A 23,378-nucleotide genomic window follows, 5' to 3' on the forward strand; every position below is an offset into this window, starting at 1 on the left:
GTATTAGTCGTGGACCCTGTATTGAGTGGTAGGTATGTAAGTAAGAAGTGGGGACTCATTTGTCTGCAACGTCAATGTCTGTTTACATCTTCTACTCCGTAAATAGCTTCCCTTTAAACTGAAACTAGATTTAAGTAATCATAAGTAAAAGTATACGTTATCTGCTCACACTTCCGATAATTAAGAAACGTGCCAATTTGTGCTTCTTGTTTACCCGTAGAATATATATGTATATTATATATTAAAGAAACATCACCTATTTATTCCGAGTTTAGGCTTAGTTAAGATTAATGTTTTACTCGCTGTAATATAAGATGGTGCTTATTATTGAATGTTTATAATTATTATGCAGTAGGTAGCTTCAATGTGCTCAATAGCGATTATATTATAATGTTTTATTCTATGTGAGGTTTTGAGATTAATTTTCTCATGTACTGCGAGGCGTGACACTAAAGGTAACGCAAACAGTATTGCACACTGAAATGCACGCAAATATTATGTGACCTTATTTGTAAAATCCAAAAACGGTGTCTTATCATTTTGTGCCGCAAAATATGTGGAACGCTCTTATGGCTCTATAAATAAGATCGTGTCAGATATTTTTGCGGCCTTCGTTGTGTAATATATTATTGCAGGTGACTGTACACTTGATTTCACTTGAATCTTGAAAAGTTGATAATGATATGAAATTAAATAAATAAAACGCTCTTTTATAAAAGTGAAATAGTACATTGCACATCAACATTCAGCCACAATTGAAAATTGTTTAAAAATATTTTAACACATTTACTACCAGGGGGCGTGGCATATTAGGAACAAACTTGTATGACGGTGGACACAAATGTGCGTCGGGGGCAGTGAATGTGTTAAACGCGGCTATTAAATTAATTAAATTAAATATTTTTAACCATAAACAAAAATATTAAATAATAAACGTCGGTATTTTAAAAGTAAAACTCCTTTAAACCTTGACTTTAAACAAAGTACCTATTTTACTTATAACCTACATGGTTCGTATGAATTATGGACATAATTTAACAATATAGACCTTTGTCCTTCAGTACATCTGCATGAAATAAGGTGGTTTTCGAGCGAGTGTGATGAAAAGGAACATATTGTTAAATAGTTTATGGATTGACTGACAATGAGCAAAATATCCGTTGGTAGGTCTATTAGCGGGCAACGGGGCAGCCGGGCCACGAGTGGGATGGATCGTGACAATCATGTCACCACGATGTGACACGAGTATTGAATATGTTTTTCGGAGGTAACAGGTTGATACCATAAATATAAATACCATTAGATATACAGATACCATAGATAAAAACATATTCAATACTAACAATCCATTTCATTTAAAATTATGTAAAGTCACCGTGGCTAATTTGGCTTACTTTTACTTAATTATTTTCTTTACGACTCAAACGTCCAAAAACAGGCAAGCCGGTGGGAATCGGCTTTTATGGACACGCCGCCACTGATACCTAGTTTCATTAATGACATGAACATGATGTTGTATTGAAAGTTCTATTGCACCGGCGAAACGTAGCGTTTAATATAAATCATCCGTTTCATTCAATACTACAAGTTACCCTAAGTTGAGATATTTTGAATGGCGGGGACACATTGATCATCGATTTCTGATAAATAACAAGTTGATTTTTGATGGAGGCTTACAAGAATTGTATGATGTGCTTGGCAACCTTATAGAAATACATGATGAAAGCGTTCAGAAACCATTTCCGTATTGTAAAAAAAGCGGCCAAGGGCGAGTCGGACTCTCCCATGAAGGATTCCGTAGCAGCAAGTAACATAAAATAAAATTGCGGTTTACGATTTATGACGTATTGAAAAAAAACTTATTACTAGATCTCGTTCAAACCAATTTGGGGGGGGCACATTTTACCACTTTAGAAGTGTCCCTCGCGCAAACTATTCAGTTTAGAAACCTAAATATCATTTTTGAAGAACTATCCATAATTATCCATAGATACCCCACACGTATGGGTTTGATAATTAAAAAAAATTCGAGTTTCTGTTCTTATGGGGAACCCCCAAAATTTATTGTTTTTTTTTGTGTGAAAATCTTAATGCGGTTCACAGAATAAATCTACTTACCAAGTTTCAACAGTATAGTTCTTGTAAAAAAAGAAAAAAAGTGTCTGTGACATACACGGACAGACAGACAGATAGACATGACGAATCCATAAGGGTTCCGTTTTTTGCCATTTGGCTACGGAACCCTAAAAATGGCTGATCTAGGTATAGTAAATACCTAGATTCAGGTGTTACTTTGCGGAAATCCATAGATTTAGATTTAGATTCATTTATTTCTCAATAAGTATTACATGTTTTTATTACAACCGAATATAAAGATGAATACATATTAATTACAACCAAAATATTACTTTGTTAATCCGCGAAAATATAACGTGCTAGTCATCTAATGTCATCTATAATATGTGTCCCCGCCATACTAAGTAACCCCAGTTTACATGTTTAATGAATTATTTTGTTACTTCACTGACAAACTGAACTGTGTACTGGTCGCTACTGATAAGACTTGATCGCTTTAACTCGATATTATATTTATTATAGGATACAATATATTTTTATAGAACATAGGATTATATGACTGTATACGTAGTTTTATCTCCCTTCCTCTCTGCGACTGCAGTTTGTGTAACATACGTAGAGATATACATATACATTTATTGATATTTCAGTAGGTTGACTCGTAAGACTGCCGCGAGATGTAAGTACCTACTGTTCATCAAATTGTAAAATAAAATTCGCGCCTGCTTTCGCGAGCCAACCTATACCTAGAGTATTGTCTTTGGTAGGTACTTACCCCCTTATTCATAAACGTCTGCTAAAGTTGACAAGCCGATAATAATCGTTTGTCCCTTTTCATCATACTAATACGTCGGAAAGGGACAAGCGATTATTATCGGCTTATCAACTTTAGTAAAGTAAGTACACGTTTAATAAGGGGGTTATACTTTAGTGTCGGACCAAGCTAACTTTGCAAAGACAAACTTTTCAATAAATTATTTGTATGCTTTTGTAAACTGGAAATGTCAAATCTCTATCAAAATATGACGTTTGTAATACTTCCACACTATGTTCTGTCAAAATTGGTGCACATATCGAATCGATCAATCGGCCGTTGACAATAGGTAAGTAGGAACATCCCGCCGGAGCATTGGTGATGCATGTACTGTACCATGCACTGTTTGCGTAATGCCAGCAATAATTATAATAGTACCTAAGATGAGGGTTATGTGGTCTAGAAATTCATTTTCTAATAGAAAACTTTATCGTTTTATTGTAGGTACCTAATACTTTTGTATTTCAGAGGTCCCAAATAATCCTTTTATCAATTACAAATAATGCAATATCCGACACGAAGTTGCATATATATATCTACCTAACTTTGGCAAATGATGGTATAGATTTCACGGTGCTTATAGGGTGGTATTCTACCTTTAGAATTTCTTTGTCCAATGTCATTGCGCCTCACTCTATCATTACGCAAAATATGAGACCCAATAAGTAGTACAAGTACCTACACATTGGGCAAATAAAGTCGGACCAAAAAAAGTCTGCAGCAAAAGAAGTTTAAAATAACGCTTGCACTGCGTGGGCTATCAGATCCGCTGCAGACTATTCTTGGTCTGACTCTACAACGCTTATCGTTTTTGTCTCGCGTTTGAACTTGAGGTAATTTAACGGATGGCCGTTAATAATACATGTAGGTAGGTAATAGCCACGATGTTTGAAAGTATATCTACTTATGTAGTAAAATAAGTTAATGTCACAACTTCCTAGAGCTATGTAAGACAGGAATGCAATTAAATAATGTTTACATTTATTACGTGTTTTATTCAGAACACCTACCTACCCACATACGTACCTGTACCTACCTACCTACCTACTCCACTCGCTGGTGCACCTGACTGACCTTGTGACGCATTCATTGTAAGATACACGAGTAGCTTATTTTCAATAATTCACGAAAACATGTTCTATGAATATTCCTCGAAAACCTTGAAGTGGAAACCTCGTAGATTATAATAGGTACGGACTCGCGCTGTGCGGGTGGTGGCAGGCACGAATTTTATGCAGGTGGCTGCAAGTGCTAAGAAATTGATAAAATTTAAGGTATAGTGGGCATACAACGTTATGGCCAAAATTATAAGAACAAGATGCAATACATTTCAATAAGCTATAAGAATTTAAAATAGGCCATACTTAAGTAGGTACACACCTTCTCCATTCGACCCTACCCACCACGACAAACGCAATCTGTGTTTCCGCTACGGGTCACGGGTAGTAGGTACAGGGTAAACTGCGCAGATGCACTGCGCTTGCGCTTGTCGTGGCGTGTCATCGCGCGGAGGGCGCATCGCCCGCGCGCGCGCCGCCTGCCGCCGCGGAGGTCGACGCGTCCGCATTAATATTCATCAACTTCAGATCGTGTAACGTGCATTGCATATATTACAGAGATCATATTATCGAGCAGTGCTCGGTGTAGGGTTCCGGAGTTGCCCATCCGTCATTTTATAGGCGAAGAAGAGACGAAAACAACACAGCGTGCGTAGGTATGTGGCGTAATTGATATACAAACACATAATGTATCTTCTTCTAGTAAATATTTACTTACGATCTGTTACTTACTAGCTAAGCACCTATGGCCGCAGCGCACGGACATACTCGTAGCGAATTTTTAAGTTGACTGCAGAACGCTAAAAATAAGCGTTTTTGTTTAACAAGTTTCTGAACAATTGTAGTGATCGATCCATTACGAAAGCAATCATCGATCTGAAGAGTGTTGCTGCGCTGACGTACGCGAGTGGTAACTGTCGAAGAGCTGTGAAAGAGCGTCAGGATGCTGTGGCAGCTGGTGGTGGTGGCGCTGACGCTGGCGTGGCTGCACTACCGCTGGCGCCGGCGCGCCATACACCGCCTGCACGCGGCGCTGGCCGCCGACCTGCCTGCACACCCCCTCCTGGGTCACGCCACCTTACTCCTCGGCACTGATGAAGGTATTGTACCTAGATGCATTCATATTGTATTATAGCGATCAACTATTATATTATTGTACGTGCTCACAGAAACCTACACCTTACGCCATCTAGTGACGAAACGATATTAAGTTTCCAAATTATTTTTTCCAGCCTCATTGAACGCTTATGATGATAGCAAATTCGTTGTGTATTTGTAGACCGGATGAAGGCGTTCCAGCTGATCGGACGCACGGCGCTGCGGCAGGGCGGGCTGGCCAGCGCCTGGATGTTCAACCGACTCTACGTGGGTAAGACACATCATATGGCAAATCAGTGACATTTTTGTTTATAATGTAAAGCTTTCAACTCATTGAAAGCTACAAAAGAGCGCGAAACAAGAGAGCGTAGATTATTTAAAGGAAACTCCCGCTCGCGCCGCCTTATTACGAATCCTTACACACGTAATAAGTTATCGGACTCCTTGTCTGAAGGCTGAACTGTGCTTATGAAGAAATCAATTCAATCTGGTGCGTAGCACCGGCGAGAGCAGTGTGAACCTAAGTCGAAGTGGTAGAAATATGTAAAAGCGAGATTGTTTGCAGTGGTAGCGGACGCAGCGGTGGCGGGCGTGGTGGCGCGACGCTGCCTCGACAAGGACGAGGCGACGATGGGCTTCATCCGCACGCTGATCGGCAACGGCAGCATCTTCGCACCAGGTACGAGTGTGCTCGTGTTGTGTCTCGATAAGGGCGAGGCAATTAACAATTCGCTTTATCCGCACCCTGGTCGCCAACGGCAGCATCTTCGCGCCACGCCAGGTACACGCGTGTGCGTGGTGGTGGTGACTCAGGTAGGTACACTTGTTGTGGTGGTAACTGTAAAGGGATTCGGCCTAGCAGGGAGGATATGGAAAGCATTTGAACACGCATACCTATAGATGATCTTCTGTATATTCCTTTCATAAACTTGAAACGTGCTATTTTATTGGGGTTAAATAATATTGCAAAGCTCCGGCTTGTTCAAAGAAAGCTATAGCACGTTAGCACAAAAAAATGAAATTAAATCTTAATAAAAAATGTGGTGTCTAAATTGCTTGCTATAGGAACCTATTTTGGGAGATGAAAAAGGTGAACACAAATTATATTATAGAAACTTTATTTAAGCCTAAATATCTTGCCTATGGAATGTTAGTTGATAAATCTAAACTTGTTGACTTCTATGTGAATCTTTAACTTGATTTGACGACACCTAATTTCAGAACTTAGCTCAGTGGAAAGCTGGGCCGCTTAACAGGTCCAGGATAAAGCTTCACACAGAATTCTACTTATTTAAGAACTAATTTATTTTATACTAAATACTATGTACCAGGATTTTCAAATGTCTTTATCTTACTTTAGTGGTTGCTCAAAATTCTAAATTTACTCTAAACTTTGCAGCTGGCGCTGATGCCCTACTAAATTAAATCATGGAAAGGACCGACCTCAGAATTTAAACGTTCCTCAGATGCAGCGGGGTGACAGGCTGCTTTCCCCGGTGAAGCTAGATGCTGAGCGGAGACGTAGAGCTCAGGGGCCGCGCACGTGGTACCAAAATGACGTGGCAGAGGTAGATGGCGTGTTTAAATTCTTCGCTCCAGGAGGTCTCCAAAACTAAATTGACTTCTAGGATTTTTGAAGCTTTTGAGATAAATTACTCAACGAATGAAATAAATGAATGAATAAATCAGTAAATAAATCCCGGCTCCTGAAAACCGAGAAAAGGTTGTATTAGCCTTCGCCCTTTATGGCCTCTAGAAAAGAGATGAAACCATTGGAAATTTGGCTCACCGCACTGGTAGCTGCTAAGCCTTCTGGCGGAGCGCTCCCTTCCCTCGAGCAGGAGTCTCTCTGCAAAGAACCAAAATTTGGTTAAGAACAAACCCACAACGTCTCGCGCCATTGTGGAGTTGATCACCACGAAATTTAATTTCTACTCACTCAGTGGAGCTTCCGAAGGACTCAAGCCGTTTCCATCTTTCAGACCACCATGCCGAAAGTGTGGCCTTCCCACAAATTGGGCTCTTGCGAGCGAGTGTCCCCAGAGGGGGTCCCGAATCAAATGTGCATATCATTCTCGAATGATCTCCAATATGGAGTCCCTGAGAGCCCTAACAAAAGGTAATAGGGTGGCAGTCCCTTGAAGACACAAATCCCACGAAAATTCTGTCTGAATTATTTAGACAATATCACTCCTGAGCCTAAGAAATATATTTTTACCATTTAATCTAATATTGTTTCATTTCAGAGCCACTTTGTAAGTCTGTAATTTCTATGTTTTGTTTTAAATCAAAATTGTTTTTTATCTTATAAATCCTACCTACTTCATACAAAGTTTTCCTGGAGTGACAACATAAATATCTCAAGTTTTAATTAATTTTAGTCATATGACAACCCCGACAACAGATAAGCATCGAGAGATGCATCTGAATGCAACAGATTATGCATAGAAATGCAATCAATGAGGTTTGTTTTGGACACCGTTAAAAACGTTGAAATAAGAAGAGGTATTTTTCTTTTAATTTTCAATCGACCCAAAATACTTATTTTGAATTTAGAAAAATGTACTACGTTACAATACCCCCCTCCCCGATTTTAAGGTTCAACGTAGGTGAACCGCTCGCTGTCCTCAGCGACTCGGATCCTACAAATTAGTTTATTGGACCAGACCAACAACACACCCAAGGCAAGAAAACTAACCTAATAAACAAGCTATTCAAATTGAACAAAAATCTAACGCGGCTTCGAGATTTCGTCTCATAGGAGTCTAAGGACTCTACTCTATATATCTTGAAAAAAAATCTCCTTTCCACAAACATGGATCAACCGAATCTAAAAAACCAACGACCAAAAAAATCTCGAACCCACGTTAACATACGGAAGGTGAAAAAAAACTATGCGGCCATCTGCGCAACACATAGAAAAAAACCTCCGTTATACCTTACAAACCAGTGAACAAACCGTTGGCCTTCTCAGCACAACGCGGAAAAAGCTTGTTGTACTGAGAAAGCCAATTCCAACCGCCAGGACCGATGTTCAGCATTCATCAATATAATCTCTCCTTGTCCGGGCAAAATGATGAAGTCTGAGCAATAAACCATCACCCGACTCCAACAACCATAAATCCAAACCGGAAAACAATCCAACAAAATCTAAGTTTCAAACCATCAAAGTTGCTAAATTGAGTTCTAATCTCTACCTAAAAAATTTGTCCCCGACTGACTTGTCGGAGGAAACGAAACGTCCCAAATCATGTTGCACAACACCCCCAAAAAACACGGTATACCTAAAATAAAAAAAACGAGGTACGGCAACATGCGAAATAGTACTATAAAAAAAATCATTAGGACTTACGCCTAACGACACGTGAATTACAAAAATACGCTAAGTTAAAAAAACAAAATAAAGTACTATTTCGATATTTGTCGGGTATGGTAAGTACCGGACAAAGCGTAACAATGCGTTACCATTTGGTCATATTAAAGATAGCTCCGATGTTGGGGTTGAGAGGTACTTAGCAGGTGAGTGGTTTGTCGTCCTTGGCGGCACGACGACTGGTACAAGACGAGGGATCGTGCGTCCAAGGATAACTCTTCCAAACTCTAAAACCATACTAAGTCCTATAGTCCAAATCGCTCTGAGACTGAGCACAGCTTCGATCGCACCGCACATACATCACGCACTAACAGATTCAAACATTCATCGCCCATGCAAATATAATAACGTAACAGTTTTACTGTTCGCCACGTTCCGAACAAAATTCGTGAATTAAATATTTACCGAATATTTAACACTACTAACGATCTCAACCGTTTTTTTGTTATGTTATGAGAGGTAGGTGATAGTGGTTGTCAACTCTGGCGGCAAGACGACAAGCCTAAAGAGACTCGGGGTCCTGCGTCCAGAGATAACTTCCACCTCAAAACCTAACTTCCATTTCCTACTTAAAATCTTTAATATGCCACGACCCAATTGGGTGACCATCCAGCCTTTCAAGCTCATAAACTAAAGGAGATAAAACCTTTTTAACTCTGCACGGTTCATACTTAGGTGCGAGTTTTGACATAACAAACTTAGAGGCGTCACTTTGCGTATAAGTACGCTTGTGAACAATATCCCCTACTGAAAACTTCGCCTCTCGGCGTCTCAAATTATAATATTTGGCATTTGTTTCATGTGCTTGCAGCATACGTACCCTAACCTGCTCAAAAATGTCTCTCATACAACCAAATTCGCCTGCATACTCCTCTCTAGGCATACCCACATCGTACTGTTTATCAGTATCTTTATAAAACGAGCCGTTAATGACGGGTTCCCTAGCGTGCACTAAAAAGAAAGGAGAATACCCGGTGGTCTCACTTACTGCACTGTTTATCGCAAACCTGATTTGGTGCAGCTTTTCGTCCCATGTACGGTGATTGTCCTTTACGTAAGACGCTACGGCGGTCATCACTACCTTATTATAACGCTCGACTAAATTTACCTGCGGAGTATAGCGCGGGCCATAAAAAATGTTAGGTACGTTGTAGCGTTTCAATAACTGCTTAAAGTCTGATCCCGTGAATTGCGTTCCATTGTCTGCAATCACGGTTTCAGGCACGCCATGTTCCAAAATGACATGGTTTTCAAAATGCTTCGCCACCAAAGCGCTAGTAGCGCGGCGAAGTGGAAATAGCAGTGTGTGTTTCGAAAAGCAACATGTAACAACAAATAAAAATGTATAACCTGCGCGAGAGCGCGGCAGTGGACCGACAAGATCTATACTAACTACCAACCATGGTCGTCGACATACCTTTGGCTGTCCCATGAGGCCTGCAGTCGGTTTCTGCGAATGCTTGTACGCTGCACAGACATCGCACGCTTTTACGAACTCGACTACATCCTTATACATACCGGGCCAAAAGTAGGTCAACGCCAACCGGCGATGAGTTTTAAAAACACCTAAATGTGCAGCAGTTGCTTCGCAATGATTTTGCTGCAGAACTCTCTTACGATCACACTTCTTCACCACTTCCTTCCAATCGAACTCTCGCAACAAATTATACTTTGACTTTGAAAGTCTAAAAAGTTTCCCGTCTTTTAAACAAAAATTTGGAAAATTTGCGGGAAAAGATCTACAACCATTGAAGATCTTATCATACCATTCATCTGGCTCAACGTCATCATTTGTCACGTTAATTGCATCTACTTGCATGAGTCTTGATAGTGCGTCAGGCACAACGTTAAGCGATCCCTTTCTGTGCTCAATCTCAAAGTCGAATTGAGACAGTCTGCAACCCCAACGAGCTAACCTCCCTGACGGGTTTTCAAGATTCATGAACCATTTGAGTGACGCGTGATCCGTGATCACTTTAAACTTACGTGAGCCTAAATATGCCTGAAATTTCTCCACTGAAAATATGACCGCAAGAGCCTCCCTTTCAGTGGCGCTGTAATTTCGCTCACTTTTGTTTAGGGCGCGGCTAACGTATGCGATCGGATGCTCAACCCCCTGGATGGTCTGGGAAAGCATTCCACCGATTCCGTATGAAGACGCATCACAATGTACTGAAAATTCCTTTTTAAAATCCGGTACCGCCAAAATGGGTGCCGTCACTAGAGCGTTCTTCAAAATCTTAAATGCTTCCTCTGCTTCCGCAGACCATTCGAAAGGTGGCGCCTTCTTGCCCTGTGACGTAAGTTTATTCAAAGGAGCGGCTATCGATGCGAAATTTCGGATAAACCGTCGATACCAGGAACACGTTCCTAAGAATGCCCTTACGTCACGCGCATTCGTGGGTGTGGGGAAGTTTAGAACGGCAGAAACCTTGTCAGGATCAGTACGCAACCCGAACTCGTCCACGACGTAACCGAGGTATTTTATGGACTGCCTGAAAAACTTAGATTTCTCGAAATTAATAGTTAAATTCGCCTTTTCCAACTTCGCCAACACACGATTTAGCAAAAGCAAGTGCGTCTGAAAATCTGATGAGCAAATAACGATGTCATCGATGTAACAAAAAGCTAAACCGGTTTCGATGTCACCTGTCAAATTGTGATCAATAAGGCTGTCCATCAGCCTCTGCTGACGCGCCGATGCGCCGCAGAGACCAAAAGGCATGACCTTGAACTTAAACATTCCACGACCGGGCACGCAAAAACTTGTCTTCTCCTGTGAGGTTTCAGCTAACGGGATCTGCCAGAATGAGGAACTTAAATCGATCGAGGTCAGGTATTTCGCTTCCTTCAAACTATCCAAAATCTGGGGTATATACGGAATGGAATACGAATCTCCCTTTGTGACCGCATTTAATTTCCTGCAATCTAAACAAAATCGCCAATCACCGTTAGGTTTTCTAACTAAAAGAGCCGGGTTATTCCACGGACTCTCACAGGGTGTAACTACGTCCAATTTTAACATGCGGTCTAACTCGGAGGCTAAAGCAGCGCGTTTTTCCGGCGATAACGGGTACTGTTTCGTTTTGATGGGCGTGGCATCACCAGTATCGATAACATGCTCCGTCAAGCTGGTTCTGCCAAGCCCCTTCTCCTCGAACGAAATGTTTCTAAATTTCCCTACGACGGTGTCCGCGAGTTCCCTCTCGGCCGCAGTTAAATGCTCGTAAGACCGAATCGTGTGTACTTGTTCTGCACTTAAACCGTTACAACTAAAATAATTTTCAGGTGGAGTCATGTGTTCCGCATTTTTTAAACATTCAGGCAATAAATCAAAAGCTTTCCAAAAATCATACCCTAAAATAACGTAATTCACGATCGAGGGTATTACTACAAACTTTATTACTTTCGTAGTATTTTCAAACGTAACCGGGACAAAAATGTACCCAATCGACTCGCAATTTACTCCATTTGCGACCCTACACGAACTAGAGTACGCTTCCTGAAATGTAAAACCAAATTTGACAAAATCTAAATGTGCATTGTTCCCTAAAACTGACAATGCTGAACCGCTATCGGCCAATCCATAAATCTCAAAATCATTCGCTTTAAATTTCAAATATGGTCTAATATCATCTTTATTTGGAGCAAACAGAATCGTAGCAATCGAACTAGCATTTTTATTTTGTTCAATCGATTTAAACTTTAATCGATTCGATTGACACTTGCTACGATTCAACCTTAGGCGTTTTTTGACTGTTGTTGCATTGGTTTTGTAACGTTACCCTTTTGACAGATCTCACATTCCGATCGTATTGTATTTGCTTTCCCACAACCAAAACAGCTATACGAATTTAATTTAGGCTTTTCTTTACACAATTTAAAATTATGATCCGGTTTACCACATTTGTAACAAACTCCACGATGTGGTTTCGAAAACTTCGCGTCCGAAAACCTTGGTTGCTGTTTTCGCTGTGAAAAGGAACTATCCGACTTGGTCGCGAAGCTTGAGCTTTGTTTAGCAGCGATGGCATTCACCTGAGGTTGCTTGGCACTGGAGCCTTTATAAACATGATCACGACAAAGTGTATGCTCGCTGACCTTGGGCGGTTCTACAAATAATTTCGCCCTTTGCTGTGAAAACTCAACCTTGCGACAATAAGCCTTCAGTTCGGCGACCGAACTAATATCTACCAATGCCAACTGCTGAGTAAAATGTGGGCGAATGTTGTGCAACAAGATGTCCAGTTTCGCCTCCTCCGGTAAGTCTGATTTCAACCTAGCAAACATGCCAGACATTACCGCAAAATACAAGTGGATGGGTTCGTTTTCCCCCTGCGTTCTAGCTTGAATTTCCTGTCTCAGCCTAAAATCATAGTCACCGGGGACAAACTCATCCAACAAAAGTGACTTTAAATCCTGCCAACTTGAAACCGAACCCTTGACACCTCTAAACCACAACAACGCCGAGTCTACAAATAAATGTGGTGCCGCCCTAAATAGTTTGGCATCTGAAACCCCATTTGCTTCTTTTAGTTCCTCCACACGCTCCAAAAATGAGCGCGGGTCTGTCAAACCATTAAATTTAACCTGCCATTTTGAAATATTCAAATCACTAGAGCACTGAACCTGCATTTCCCTAATACCGCTTGTTAACATTTCAGAATTATTGCCGGAGACCAAAGGATTTGGATTTGAAACCTCTGCGCTGCCGCTGGGTGCTGCTGGACTTGAACCTGGACCCTCAATCTTTGCCAATAAACTCTCAAGCTTGGATTGCAAACTAGTCTTCAGTTCTAGCAATGTCTGGTTGCGTTCCGGCTGAACCCTAGCCAGACGGTGATAAATATGGTAGCCGAGGGCTTTAGCGCGACTAAAAAATACCTCTCCTTTGTCTCACAATATTTGTCAACAATAGAAGCCAAATCGATCACTTTCTCCGAGACAATGCCTAGCTCCGACTCCGCTGACAGTTCAGTCTCCACTATGTCCTCGCTAGGCGCTTCTAAAATAAGAGACCTAAGTTGCTTTCTCAAAGCGTCAACCGTGGTTGCAGGCGTTTCCGACCGAATTTGAACCTCATAAATCAACTCATCCTTCAAAAGACTGTGAAATTGAATGCTGCGCTCCATTTTTAACTAGTGTATAAACTACTGTATTGAAAATTCTGGTATTAACAATATGTATTGTATGTATGACTGTATCACTATGTTGTTTTCTAACAAGATTAAATAATATTAAATAGTGTACTATTTTCTTTAAACCAATCTTAATCTACAAATAATGTAACTGTAATCCTTAATGAGTAAAGTATTTTTCCTACCGAAAATAATTTCTAACTGACAGGTGTACACTTTCAAACGTCAACTTTCTTTTTAAATTTGCAAAGTGAAAGCTACTATGAAATTGGTTCCAAACAATACCACAAACTTCCAAGAAGGTAATACTTCCAACGAAATTCAATACTTTTTACTTTAAATATGTAACAATGAGCTGACACTAAAGAAATTTAAGGGAAATGTAAGCAAGTACTCGAAATTAATTGTTATTTCTCAAATTCGAATATCTTTGTAATAAGTCCGTACTACAAAAGAATGCACAAAAACCTTTTTAAATTTCAATTTTACGCTTAAAAGCAACACAAATCTAAAACAAATGTTGAAATTAAATCTTAGTATCTAAAATGAGTGAAATTTCCTAGCATGTACTTGGTGCAAAGTACAAAACCACGTTATTTTTACGGTTGGCAATAACCTCAAAAATCAAAAAATTGCTTGTCACTTTCTCTTCTAAAAAACATCAAATAAATTGCATCAAACCAGCAAAATTGCAATCAAATCCTCAAATTACTATATCTAAAGACTATTTAATGAATAGAGAGCAACCAAGACTAAACAAAAAGGTGATTAACACAGTAAATATTTCACAACTTTCCTGGTACATGAAATTTCACAAGATTCCTTTAGCAAGTTTATACCCAGGGCGCCAGTGAAACGTGCTATTTTATTGGGGTTAAATAATATTGCAAAGCTCCGGCTTGTTCAAAGAAAGCTATAGCACGTTAGCACAAAAAAATGAAATTAAATCTTAATAAAAAATGTGGTGTCTAAATTGCTTGCTATAGGAACCTATTTTGGGAGATGAAAAAGGTGAACACAAATTATATTATAGAAACTTTATTTAAGCCTAAATATCTTGCCTATGGAATGTTAGTTGATAAATCTAAACTTGTTGACTTCTATGTGAATCTTTAACTTGATTTGACGACACCTAATTTCAGAACTTAGCTCAGTGGAAAGCTGGGCCGCTTAACAGGTCCAGGATAAAGCTTCACACAGAATTCTACTTATTTAAGAACTAATTTATTTTATACTAAATACTATGTACCAGGATTTTCAAATGTCTTTATCTTACTTTAGTGGTTGCTCAAAATTCTAAATTTACTCTAAACTTTGCAGCTGGCGCTGATGCCCTACTAAATTAAATCATGGAAAGGACCGACCTCAGAATTTAAACGTTCCTCAGATGCAGCGGGGTGACAGGCTGCTTTCCCCGGTGAAGCTAGATGCTGAGCGGAGACGTAGAGCTCAGGGGCCGCGCACGTGGTACCAAAATGACGTGGCAGAGGTAGATGGCGTGTTTAAATTCTTCGCTCCAGGAGGTCTCCAAAACTAAATTGACTTCTAGGATTTTTGAAGCTTTTGAGATAAATTACTCAACGAATGAAATAAATGAATGAATAAATCAGTAAATAAATCCCGGCTCCTGAAAACCGAGAAAAGGTTGTATTAGCCTTCGCCCTTTATGGCCTCTAGAAAAGAGATGAAACCATTGGAAATTTGGCTCACCGCACTGGTAGCTGCTAAGCCTTCTGGCGGAGCGCTCCCTTCCCTCGAGCAGGAGTCTCTCTGCAAAGAACCAAAATTTGGTTAAGAACAAACCCACAACGTCTCGCGCCATTGTGGAGTTGATCACCACGAAATTTAATTTCTACTCACTCAGTGGAGCTTCCGAAGGACTCAAGCCGTTTCCATCTTTCAGACCACCATGCCGAAAGTGTGGCCTTCCCACAAATTGGGCTCTTGCGAGCGAGTGTCCCCAGAGGGGGTCCCGAATCAAATGTGCATATCATTCTCGAATGATCTCCAATATGGAGTCCCTGAGAGCCCTAACAAAAGGTAATAGGGTGGCAGTCCCTTGAAGACACAAATCCCACGAAAATTCTGTCTGAATTATTTAGACAATATCACTCCTGAGCCTAAGAAATATATTTTTACCATTTAATCTAATATTGTTTCATTTCAGAGCCACTTTGTAAGTCTGTAATTTCTATGTTTTGTTTTAAATCAAAATTGTTTTTTATCTTATAAATCCTACCTACTTCATACAAAGTTTTCCTGGAGTGACAACATAAATATCTCAAGTTTTAATTAATTTTAGTCATATGACAACCCCGACAACAGATAAGCATCGAGAGATGCATCTGAATGCAACAGATTATGCATAGAAATGCAATCAATGAGGTTTGTTTTGGACACCGTTAAAAACGTTGAAATAAGAAGAGGTATTTTTCTTTTAATTTTCAATCGACCCAAAATACTTATTTTGAATTTAGAAAAATGTACTACGTTACAAACTTCAGCAAAATTACAAGTTATCGGGTCACCGGGTCACGGCGACGCGCGTACTGCAGCAGGTTTATTTGAGATTATTTTACATTTATCTTCTTCAAACCTTAGTTAATATAAACACAGCTTTACTACGTTGTACCTATTAAATGAAGTTTGTTTATGTTTATTAACTTAAAATAATCCTTTAAAGACATAAGGTACCTACCTATACGTCGCGCCCTCGTCACTGTCGGATCATCTTTAACTTAAGTCATTGTTCAACAGGGTGTCATCTATTCGGCATTAAAATTAGAATGTCGTTTACCAACATAATATACCTATATTGACAATACCTACCTAGGTATGTACGTATGTTTGTCATTTTTATTGTCCTTAATATTATATTATATTTTTTTACTTTTAAAAATAACTAAACAGCTTTTTACTTTGTGATATTATAGTTACCGTTTTGATCGTCAGTGGAAATTTGGCGTCCGCGGCGCAAGATTTTGGCCCCGGTATTCGGCGTACGGCGCGTGGCGGCGTACGTGGGCGTGTTCGACCGGCACGCCGCCGCCGCCGCCGACCAGCTGCGCGCGCGCGCCGCCGCCGCCGCCGGGGACTTCTCGCTCTGGGACACGCTCATCGCCTACACCTTCGATGCCGTCTGCGGTAACTACTCTTCGCACCTTAAACCTATACCTATGTATAACAGGAATCATTCATCAATTGTGCATTACATCAGGGTCTACAGGAAGGTACCTATCTATCGAATGCAGATGGTAACTATAATGTAGTATTAAGTTACATCTAAAAACGATTCTCACTAAATCGTATATAAAACAAAGTCCCCCGGCGCGTCTGTCTGTTTGTGTATAGATATATGTATGTTCGCGATAAACTCAAAAACTTCCGAACGGATCTTCATGCGGGTTTCACCTACATAGGTAATATTGATAGCAATAGAGCAATTCTTGAGATAGGATTAGGTGTATAATTTGTTAATGTGTTTTTTTTGCTTGTATTGTTGTTATTTAACAATAAATACTGCGCCCCGCGAAACTCAACAATGATGTTTGATTGTGGGGTCATCAGTATACATAACAGATGGGGTATTGCCAAAAATAAACCGCACACTCTGATCTACAATGTTTATTCTAATTTGAATAAAGGTGATGTGAAACCAAGCTACTATAGTGAGTTAAGCTAGCGTAGGTAATACGGTAATAAGTATAGAGTGTAATGCAGAGACGTCGCTGGGCGTGCAGCTGCGGTCGCAGGGCGGCGCGCCGCACCCGTTCCTGCGCGCGTTCGCGGGCGCGCAGCGCGAGCTGGCGCGCCGCATGTGCGCGCCCTGGCTCTACCCCGACGCCGTGTACCGCGCGCTGCCGCCGCACCGCCGCTTCCGGCGCTACCGCACCCAGATACACCGCTTCATAGACGAGGTGACAAGACACTCTCTTTTAAGAGACGATAACGATCACTCGAGTCAACTCGTAGCATATTTCAATGCGAACTTGAGCCCCGAACCACGGAACAAAGAAAGCGCGTTACTTTGTGCTTGAAACGTTGAAACTTGGTCCACGGTACACCTAGCTCCATCTGGTGACGAGTAGAAAAACTAAGATGTGATAATTGGTGACTCTATAGCATCTAGAGGACGCTAGTTAGACCTATTCCGTTTGGCGTGCCCTAAGGACCTAATCCTTAATGCGCATCAATTTAAAATTTAAACATCAGCAGACTGCAACGCGATGTACTTACTTGTTGTTTTTTTACTGTTATACTACTTGTAGTTAGTTTATCTAAATGCTGTCGTAATGCTTCCCATTTTAACTAGATACCATTTTAAATTCAAAATCGTTTCCGTACCTATAACTTTATGCTTTTATTGCAGATAATAAGGGACAAGCGAAAGGCAATGTCATCACTAGAAAATAAAGGCAAGTTAAGACCGAGTAATATCATTAAGAACATTATTTTACATGCACTTCAACTCTTTTGTGGTGCGCGTGCCGCGACCGCTGCAGGGGACCATCGAGTGCGCTGACGTCTGGCCGAAAGGTGTCGTTGTCGTGTTTCGGAGGTTCCGGGGCAAACTGCCGAATCCGACACAAGAGCATCTGACTGCCATCTGACTTTCCAACCCAGAGAGGAATCTAGGCCTTATTGGGATTAGTCCGGTTTCTTCACGATGTTTCCTGTTGGCCTGATTTAAATTACTAAATAAATAAATAAAAATATATACCTACTAATATTTATAAAGCCTGACAACAGTTTATTTGACCCTCGCCATTTTGCGGATTTTCAATGGTACTAATTTCTTTTACTGGAAACAAGTACTCTTTGACAACGAACGTTGGATGTCATCGAATGTCACCGATGTAAACAAATAGAAAATATCTACGACTATATTCAAATATAAACAGTTTTATTACAAAAATGCCAAAAAAATATTCCAAAGATGCGAAAAAAATTGTAGTGAATGCAATCAAATACTTACAGTTTAAAAAAGACGAAGGATTACATAGCATTCCAATAAACAATGTTTTAAAGTTGGTTGTTGACATGACCGGTATTGACGTTTTATAGTGTGGTTGTATTAAACTGGTTATCGTATCGTATAGGAATTAACTCAAGAAAATTGGAGCAATTGCTGTGACCATGTTTAAAAAATTGAAGATGATTATAGGAATAAAGGTCCTATAATCGAATTGGAGACTGAACGTTTTATAATCGAGGTTAGTGGTCCTGAAAGCGACACAACATCTGATGAAAATCAGACTTCGTCAGAGTCAGAACACGAAGCATATATAAATATTGAATATTTAGAATCAGATTTTGACGAATAGGCAAATTGAAAGAACCGAATTCTCTGTAAGCAATGTTTCTGACATTATACGAGTATCAACATGAAGCCAATGCCCACTACCCCAACTATACATGACGTACGCACATTATTGCCATACGTAAGCTGTTTGCAGCGACACTATCTCAGGGTTAAATAAACTGTTGTCAGGCTTTATATGGCATATATCTTTTAAGTGTAATACCGTATGTGCTGTAGGTATTGCAGAGTCTGGTAGTGCGGGGGGCGCGGGCGAGGAGGAGAGCGAGCAGTTGAGCTTCCTGGAGCGGATGGTGCGGGGCGGCGAGTACTCGGAGCGCGAGCTGCGCGAGGAGGTGATGGTGCTGGTGATGGCCGGCTCCGACACCACCGCGCTCGGCGCCGCCTTCGCGCTGCTGCTGCTGGCGCGACACCCCCTACTGCAGGACCGCCTGCGCACAGAGTACTATTTGGATCTTTTAAAATACCTAAATTTCAATTACATTAAATACTGCCCTTATCCCACGTTATGGCTCGGCGCAACATGTTTTTCTCTTCCATTCTCCTCTATCATATTCACACAATCCATCCATCGTTTTTTGGTTCTACCGTCCGCACTCCGTCCATCAACGTTCATCCCTAACATTCTTTTATCTAGGCCAAATTCCAAAGAAGTACTGTATTAGTGCGTTATAATACCTATGCGTAAATGGAAGAATAAAAGGTCTTCACTTTACTCTGTGCAGGTTGGTGGAGGTGCTGGGCGACGGGTGTGGCGCGGTGTCGGCGGCGGCGCTGGCGCGGCTCAGGTACCTGGACGCCGTGGTGCGCGAGGCGCTGCGCCTCTACCCGCCCGTGCCCGTCACCGTGCGCGAGGTGCACGACGACCTCGCGCTACGTAAGATATATACTTGTGTGCTATGGTGGGCGGTGAACGCATATATTTAGTATGGAAACCGCCTTTAGGAACATTACCGTTCAAATTCTCGGGCCAAATTAGCACACATACAAAATTACGCCTACATTTAAATAAAAAAATAAAGCGTTTATTCACAAGCTTACTTACATTTAGATACAATACATTCTTCTGCCAAACCACATAGCGGTTTAACACAACATACATACACATACACAACACATACATAAGACGACGCGTTTACAGAGCCTGTAATCAAAGCTGGTAAACAAAATAATAGTCATCTTTTTTACACTAATGGTACATAGCTAAGTGTAGATGAAATGCATATAATGTCAATAACTACCAATCAGCGACATTAATCCGCTAATAACCTTCTTGCTGTACGTACTGGCCGCTGAGAGTTTGCGGTTCATATTTGATTAGAATATGACTTGGACAGGGATAGGTTTATGCCATACATTGAAGAACCAGTCAAATAATACACGTATGATAATTTAATGCAGATTAAAAGATAACTAGTTAAAATTTTGTTGTGAAATGACAGACTAACTCAACATAAGTAAATATATCATTGTTGTATAAATGTATTCCGCTATAATAAGTATTTTGTATATTTTATTATAAATTTGTATGGCAGTGCGAAGTCACATTCAGGTATAGTCTGTCCGTTTTTCTAAGATCAAGTACGCCATTGTAAATGTATGGTAAACTTGATCTTAGAATTCGGACTGGCTATACAGCCTGCAAAATTTACATGGGTACACGAATCGGGTCAAAAATATTTGAATAGGCGGAGTCACAATAAATCCCCACTTCCAGTTCCAATGGAAATATTTTATATGTATATAGCCGGTCAAGCAAGTTTGTCAGTAGAAAAAGGTGCAAAATTAAAATTTTGTATGGGACCACACCCGTTCGCGCGCTTACATTTTCTAAATTTGCCGCTCTTTTCTACTGACGGAAATGGCTTGAGAGAGAACCTACATATATGTGACGGTAGAGGGTGGATTCGAATGATCAACATTTTCAGATAATGTGTGTATTTGTTAAATTAATTCAGTGGAAGTGTATCTACATATAGAAGACCGGGTATGATTATCTCACGAGTTATATCTCATGAATAGAACATATTCTAGATATCTTTCCAGGCATCCACTTAATTTCATGTCTCTCTAATTGGACAGCTTTTTTCCATAGTTCTCTGCGAATAGCATCTTGTGGGAATCTGAATGGAAAGTAATATAAAATGATAATATCAAATTTGATTATTAATTTGAAATAATTAGGTAGTTTTTTTACAGCTCCATTTCATGAAATAAAAAAGGAAAATACAAATCTGTAAGAAAGAATTCATTACTACATTTATAATTATATAGAAAATACGTAAACCAAGCACAAGTTAATAAAATAGTCTACTTCATTTGGCATAACACCATCCCTATTATCCTCGCAATTTAAAAAGTCGTATGTTGTTATGAAAGTCGTATGCAGTTATTACGTTTTAGCTTAGCACGGTAGTATTGAAAACAAATCGTCATGTTCAATTCCAAAACTTACTGAATTTATCTGTTTACTACAAGTGAAAAGTGATTCCACTATCCTTGGTATGAACTAAAATAACTTCTGCACCACTTCACGACACATGAAGACATTTTTAATTACAAAGAAACGTTGTTTTTATAAATCAATTTAGCCATCCGTCACTGACTGTCATCTCGGACGAACTGAAGTTGCGAATCGAATAGTTTGTAGGCGCTGCGCCTCTACGTAAGATATATACATATATACTTGTGTGCTATGGTGGGACACTGCCCCCGCGGGGCGGGGCGGGGCGGGGGGGTGCGACGGGTGTGGCGCGGTGTCGGCGGCGGCGCTGGCGCGGCTCTTGAGCCGCGCCAGCGCCAGCGCCAGGTACTTGTACCTCGAGCTACGTAAGATATATACTCGTGTGCTATGGTGGGACACTGCCCGCGGGGCGGGGCGGGGGGGTGTGGCGCGGTGTCGGCGGCGGCGGCGCTGGCGCGGCTCAAGTACCTCGAGCTACGTAAGATATATACTCGTGTGCTATGGTGGGACACTGCCCGCGGGGCGGGGCGGGGGGGTGCGACGGGTGTGGCGCGGTGTCGGCGGCGGCGCTGGCGCGGCTCAAGTACCTCGAGCTACGTAAGATATATACTCGTGTGCTATGGTGGGACACTGCCCGCGGGGCGGGGCGGGGGGGTGCGACGGGTGTGGCGCGGTGTCGGCGGCGGCGCTGGCGCGGCTCAAGTACCTCGAGCTACGTAAGATATATACTCGTGTGCTATGGTGGGACACTGCCCGCGGGGCGGGGCGGGGGGGTGTGGCGCGGTGTCGGCGGCGGCGGCGCTGGCGCGGCTCAAGTACCTGGTGCGCCTCTACCCGTAACTAGCCCTTCTTCTGACTCTTACAAAAGGGCACTCCAGGAGAATGTCACTTATGAAATACCAGACTACTAATGGTAGCTAAATAAATTTATGCTACCATAACAAGTACTATGGTAATTAATATCACAATTATAAACAGGTCTATCGCGAAGTTATTTTATTACCTTTATTTACCGACGTTTCGACACAGGTTTCAAATAAACGTTAGTTAATATGTGTTCAAAACGTGAACATTTTAAATAGATATTAATATAGCTTTTGATTGAGGTAGCTGCCTTGCAAGGTAAAAACGACATTCTCTTGGAACGTCCTCCCAGGGTGTTCGTACGTGTGTATTTTAAACACAACTGGGCGTCTCCTTGTGTAAATAGTATTTGTAATGTTGGTGTTATTCCAGCGGGCGGGCTGGTGCTGCCGGCGGGCGTGGCGGTGCTCCTCAACACGTGGGCGACGCACCGCAACGCGGCGTACTGGGGCGCCGACGCCGACACCTTCCGCCCCGAGCGCTTCCTGGAGGCGCCGCTGCGGCACCCCGCGCAGTTCATGCCCTTCGGCTACTCCACGAGGAACTGTCTCGGTAACATATCTACCACCTCCTCCTCCCACCTACTGGAGCGCCGACGCCGACTCCTTCCTTCCGCCCCGAGCGCTTCCTGGAGGCGCCGCTGCGGCACCCCGCGCAGTTCATGCCCTTCGGCTACTCCACGAGGAACTGTCTCGGTAACATATCTACCACCTCCTCCTCCTACCTACTGGAGCGCCGACGCCGACTCCTTCCTTCCGCCCCGAGCGGCCGAGCTCGTACAACTTGTACCATTGTATTTGGTATGTGTGCGCAGGTTCCCAGTACGCGATGCTGGCGATGAAGACGGTGCTGGCGCGCACGCTGCTCCGCCTGCGCGTGTTGCCGCCGGCCGCCGTGCCCGCCGACGACGCGCCGCTGCGAGTCAAGTTCGACATCGCCATGAAGCACGTCGACAACTACATGGTCCGAGTGGAACTAGTCGACTAGATTTATGTATTCATTGTTTGGATAAGTCCTGTTAACTTTTCAAGTAATGTCTTCGGTCAACTATCTGATAACGTTATTTAGGGTGTTATTATTCCATCTGTTCAATATCTTGGTCCGACGTCATTGCATTTCACTCTCTCATTAAGCAAAATCTGAGACAAAACACACATTGGACAAAGAAATTGG

The 23,378-nt window shown here is 41.5% G+C and overlaps 1 protein-coding gene and 1 long non-coding RNA gene across 2 annotated transcripts; both read left to right on the forward strand.

Moving 5' to 3' along the window:
- Positions 1-4,678: 4,678 nt before the first annotated feature.
- Positions 4,679-22,798, forward strand: LOC134666263 (cytochrome P450 4d2-like; the record flags this gene model as incomplete). Its single annotated transcript, XM_063523416.1, has 9 exons — positions 4,679-5,048; positions 5,228-5,317; positions 5,612-5,725; positions 16,510-16,701; positions 17,278-17,474; positions 17,927-17,987; positions 19,097-19,319; positions 19,603-19,754; positions 22,578-22,798. Coding segments are annotated over exons 1-9 (1,407 nt in total), but the record flags the coding sequence as incomplete, so codon positions are not given.
- Positions 13,305-15,703, forward strand: LOC134666145 (uncharacterized). The gene is made up of 2 exons (XR_010098458.1): positions 13,305-14,321; positions 14,878-15,703. It is a non-coding gene; the product is annotated as an uncharacterized LOC134666145 (long non-coding RNA).
- Positions 22,799-23,378: the final 580 nt, after the last annotated feature.

Source organism: Cydia fagiglandana, chromosome 7, assembly GCF_963556715.1.
Source record: "Cydia fagiglandana chromosome 7, ilCydFagi1.1, whole genome shotgun sequence".
Lineage (NCBI taxonomy): Eukaryota > Metazoa > Arthropoda > Insecta > Lepidoptera > Tortricidae > Cydia > Cydia fagiglandana.